The sequence below is a fragment of the Rhyacophila brunnea genome, unplaced genomic scaffold, assembly GCF_057557595.1.
Source record: "Rhyacophila brunnea isolate RB1 unplaced genomic scaffold, BYU_Rbru_1.0 scaffold_5, whole genome shotgun sequence".
In the NCBI taxonomy this organism is placed as follows: domain Eukaryota; kingdom Metazoa; phylum Arthropoda; class Insecta; order Trichoptera; family Rhyacophilidae; genus Rhyacophila; species Rhyacophila brunnea.
Window position 1 is genome coordinate 31,772,337 of NW_028233170.1, and position 4,750 is coordinate 31,777,086.

Here is a 4,750-nt window from a genome sequence, read left to right on the forward strand (position 1 = left end):
AACGGAAAAGAAGAAAAGTCCCAGAAAGGGAAAGAAGAAAATCCAAGAAAAGAGAAGACAAGACAACTTCCTGGACCCAGAAACGACGCAATTGAAGTCAAAGCTGAGGGCAACGCCTCCTACGCGGAGACTCTCAGGCGCATCAGGAAGAACGTCGTTCTCCCGAATCTTGAGGTAGCAGGAATTCGACAAACCAGGAGTGGAGACTTGCTCCTGCAAATGAAAAGAGGCACAAGCCAAACCGAAGAGCTCGCAAACGCGATCACCAAGGCGCTGGGAGAAGGAGCTCAGGTGAGAAAGCTTACCCCCAGCGTCACTGTCGAAATTCGTGATATCGACGGAGCAACTGATACCATCGAGCTGATGGAAGCTTTGACGGCTGCGTCCCCCCAAATGGCAAAGGATGCAAAAGTCATCTCTCTTAGGCCTGCCTTTAGTGGCACCCAGTTGGCGGTTGTCAGACTACCTAGAGATGCGTCCACAGACCTTATCAAGGGAGGGAAAATACGGATCGGCTGGGTGAACTGCCGACTAAGACCTCGGGGTCACCTCCCAAGGTGTTTCAAATGTCATGAATTTGGGCACCTTGCAGCGGATTGTACAAGCCCTGAAGACAGAAGCAAGGAGTGCAATCGCTGCGGGACGGAAGGCCACAAAGCCGCCGCCTGCACAAACAAGCCCAATTGCAGGACATGCGCCAACCTCAAAAAGAGCTGCGATCACCAGACAGGGAGCAGAAACTGCGCAGCCCTCAGAGCTGCATTGGAGGACAAGAAAAAGAAAAAATGATCCGAGTCCTCCAAATTAACCTGAATGGTTGCCAGGCTGCCCAGGACCTGATGGTGCAGATAGCTGAGGAGCGGCGAGCAGATCTCGTGATAATTTCTGAGCAGCATCGCAATGCCCCAAACCGGTGGTACTTAGGCTCAGGTTCGAGGTCTGCAATCTACGTGCCGACTACTCACTTACGCATCACAGGCGTCGGTTGTGATAACGGAGGCGGCTGGACATGGGTAGAGATCGAAAAGCTTAGACTTTACAGCTGCTATTTCTCTCCCAATTCTCCCATAGACGCCTTCGCAAATGACCTCAGACGCCTCGAAGATGACGTGAAAACGTCAATCCTACCTGTAATCCTTGCCGGAGACTTCAATGCAAAAGCTCCAGAATGGGGCTCATCGACAACAGACAGAAGAGGAGTCTTGCTCTCTGAGATGGTGTCTCACTTGCATTTACATGCGGCTAACATTGGTAGTCGTCACACCTTCGTCCGAGGCAGTAACGGTTCGGTCATTGATGCCACGTTTGCGGACGAATCAGTCGTGGGGGGAATCAGAAATTGGCAAGTCCTCGACGCATACTCCCACAGCGATCACCGCTATATCAGTTTTAATCTAGAAGCGTGCTTCACCAGACTCCAACCGAATCTCGCAAATACCGGTTGGGGGGTTCGAAAGCTCAGCCTGACGGCACTTGATGAGGCCGTTGCTGAAAGAAGGAGTGCGGTGCTAAGCAAATCACAGAGTGCTAGTGCTGAGGAAATTACCAGCGCTCTGAATGACCTTCTGCAACACAGTTGTGACGCTTCAATGCCCAGACGTAGCAGCCAAAACCAGCGACGGCCAGTCTACTGGTGGAACGAAGACATTGCTGAGCTCCGCCGCGAATGCCTTTCCTCCAGACGCCGGGACCTAGCAACGACGACCTCCAACGGAATCACCAAGACCACAGGAAGGGGCGCTACGGAGAGCCATCAAAGAGAGCAAGGCAAGATGCTGGGCCGAGCTGTGCAGTTCAGTCAATGAAGATCCCTGGGGCATGCCCTACAAAATTGTAAGAAAGAGGCTCCGGACTGCAGTCGTAGATCCCTACCTCCAGGGTCCGGGCAATTTGGAGTCGGTAATAAGCACCCTTTTTCCACAGCACCAGCCCAGAGAAAGTTCCTGTGCTGCGATGGACGAGGTGATCAGCCCATTCTCCGAAGCAGAACTGCTTATAGCTGCCAAGCGCATAAAAACCGCAAAGGCACCAGGACCAGACTGCATTCCAAACGCGGTTATCAAACGAATCGCATTGACTGACCCTGAGCTGCTGCTGGCGGTTTTTAACACATGTCTGCGGGAAGGAACTTTCGCTTCGCCCTGGAAGAGGCAAAAACTAGTTCTCATACCAAAGGGCAAGGGGACGCCACCTGGCCCATCTCCGTACCGACCACTCTGCATGCTCGATGGAGCCGGAAAGCTGCTAGAAAGACTAATCCTTCAGCGACTCCAGGTGTCATTGGAGGATGAAGACAAAGGACTGTCACACAACCAGCACGGTTTCCGTCCTCGTCGATCTACCATCGATGCAATAGCGAAGGTAGTAGCGACGATCCGACTTGTCTGGCAAGGAAGTGTCAAGGCAAGTAAGCACGTTGTGTTGATTGCACTGGACGTCAAGAACGCCTTCAACACGGCAAATTGGGAACAAACCCTCAACGCGCTTGTCGAAATCGGCGCACCAGTGCACATCGTCAGGCTCGTCGAGAGCTACTTCACGGAGCGAGTACTCGAGTACGAGTGCATGGGCAAGAAGTGCCAACGTAACGTTTCGGCGGGTGTTCCACAGGGCTCAGTCCTTGGGCCAGCTCTGTGGAATGTGATGTACGATGGCCTTCTTAAAATCCCCTTGCCCGAAGAAGCGACTCTGGTTGCCTTCGCCGATGACGTGGCCGTCCTCGTCACAGCTAAAACAACCCAGCTACTACGCTTTGCTGCAGAGGAGACTATAAGAAAAGTCAGAAGATGGCTTGACAGCAGAGGGCTTGAACTCGCTGTCCATAAAACAGAAGCCGTCTTTTTCACAAGGCGCAGAAAGCTGGCGCCGCCAAAACTTGAGGTCGACGGCTTCGAGGTGCCGTTCTCCAGATCATTACGGTACCTCGGAGTGCAGATCGACGACAAGCTGCGATTTGCAGAGCACGCAGAAAAGGCGGCGTCCAAGGCAACGAGAATTGCAGAAGACCTTGCCAGGCTGATGCCCAAAATCGGTGGACCAAAACAAAAGAGACGGAAACTCTACTCCGAAGTGGTCCACTCCGTCCTCCTATACGGCGCCCCAATATGGGCCGATGCCACCAAAATAGAGAGCACGAGGCTCACTCTGGCAAGAGTGCAAAGAAGAAGTGCACTCAGAGTCGCTTCGGCATACCGCACGGTGTCGGAGGACGCCATCCTCGTGTTGACTGCCACCCCGCCCATAGACCTGCTTGCCAAAGAAAGGCAAGCAGTGTACAACGGTCAAAAAAAAGTCGACGCTAAGGAGCTGACCATGCAAAAATGGAAAGAAAGGTGGGATGCCTCTACAAAGGGCAGGTGGACACATCAGCTCGTCGGAAACCTAAACGCGTGGTGCGAAAAGAAACACGGCGAGCTGAACTACCACCTGACCCAAATGCTCACTGGTCATGGATGCTTCTCCAACTACCTTCACAGGATAGGGAAAGAAGTGACCCGCGAATGCCATCACTGTGGAGGCCATGACGATAACCCTGCGCACACGCTGTTTGACTGCCCAGCTTGGGAGGAAGCCAGAAACACCCTGAAAGGGATTGTCAGCGAGGAAGCAATGTCGCTGACGAACATGGTTTCCTCAATGCTGGAAAGCACAGCTGCATGGTCAGCATGGGCAGAATTTGCATCGTGCGTCCTCAAGACCAAAGAAGAAGACGAAAGATCTCGGCGAGGAGAACAGGTAGAAGTGGCCTAACAAAAGGCAAGGACATAGCTGCCTCCCTGAAGTAATGCATAAAAGCGGATTCCGGGGGGGCAGCTGAGAAGAGGAGGGGGTTTTTAGTGGGTAAGAATCCCACACTACCATCAGTCAGTTGCCGCTGACTGCTGGTGGTGTCTTAAGAAGATTTCCCCCCGCCGAAAAAAAAAAAAAAAAAAGGTTAGGTTAGGTTAGGTTAGGCTAGGTTAAGTTAGGATAGGTTTTCATTCTTGAATTCATTAATTTTGCCAAAATCGGCTATGAAAATTAACGCGGTTCCCGACTGGCTTCCCGTAAACCGACTTGTACAGAATGTACTCTTGGGAAAGTATGTTTGGGATGAGGACCGATTATGGTTTTGAAAAACCAGCAATTTAATTTAGCTTAACACCACTGGGGAGGATCCAGAAATGTGACCTCTTCGTCGTATCACGGTTGAGACCATAAAGGTAAAACTCCGTCACTTGGTCACTTAAGTGGGATTCAGTGGCGCACTTTGTGGTGTGTTTGAACATGTACCTAACCGATTTTTTTTTAAAAAAACGGTACATGTTCAAACACGCGCGTTAACATCATTTTACTCCCTACTTCAATTATAGTTTGTCAATTTATGGCTACGCCGCATGTTGTAGCTCAACCACTTGGGAATGCCAAAAGAAATGGCGTATTTTAAAAAAACACTACCTTATTCTTAGGTCAATAATTATTATAAAGCAATCATTATTCATATGACGTTTATCTCACTTGAATCGTCAAAGACATAGCTTACAATCAGTATCTTTAGAATTATCTTCAAATGTGTTAATCTTTCCCATTTTTTGAATAATAAAATGCCTAATTCTTGTCAAATTTGGGAACACAGAGATTATCAATATAATTTTTTATCGTAAATATTTCACTTTAATAATGTCGACATAAATTATACTGATGGTTTTATAAATGCGTTTAAAAATTAATAAATGTAAAAAATCTTAACACCACTGCACATTTTTGTACT

At 49.6% G+C, this 4,750-nt stretch overlaps 1 protein-coding gene across 1 annotated transcript; it reads left to right on the forward strand.

Annotated features, from left to right (window-relative positions):
* Positions 1 to 785: 785 nt before the first annotated feature.
* LOC147066312 (uncharacterized) lies at positions 786 to 1,805 on the forward strand. Its single transcript, XM_085955746.1, has one exon. It carries the CDS (start codon positions 786 to 788, stop codon positions 1,803 to 1,805), a length of 1,020 nt encoding a protein of 339 aa, XP_085811872.1.
* The last annotated feature ends 2,945 nt before the right edge of the window (positions 1,806 to 4,750 follow it).

Bases quoted from the DNA above. Each gene is read 5' to 3' on its own strand.
- LOC147066312 (XM_085955746.1), top strand. From the start codon at position 786: ATGATCCGAGTCCTCCAAATTAACCTGAATGGTTGCCAGGCTGCCCAG.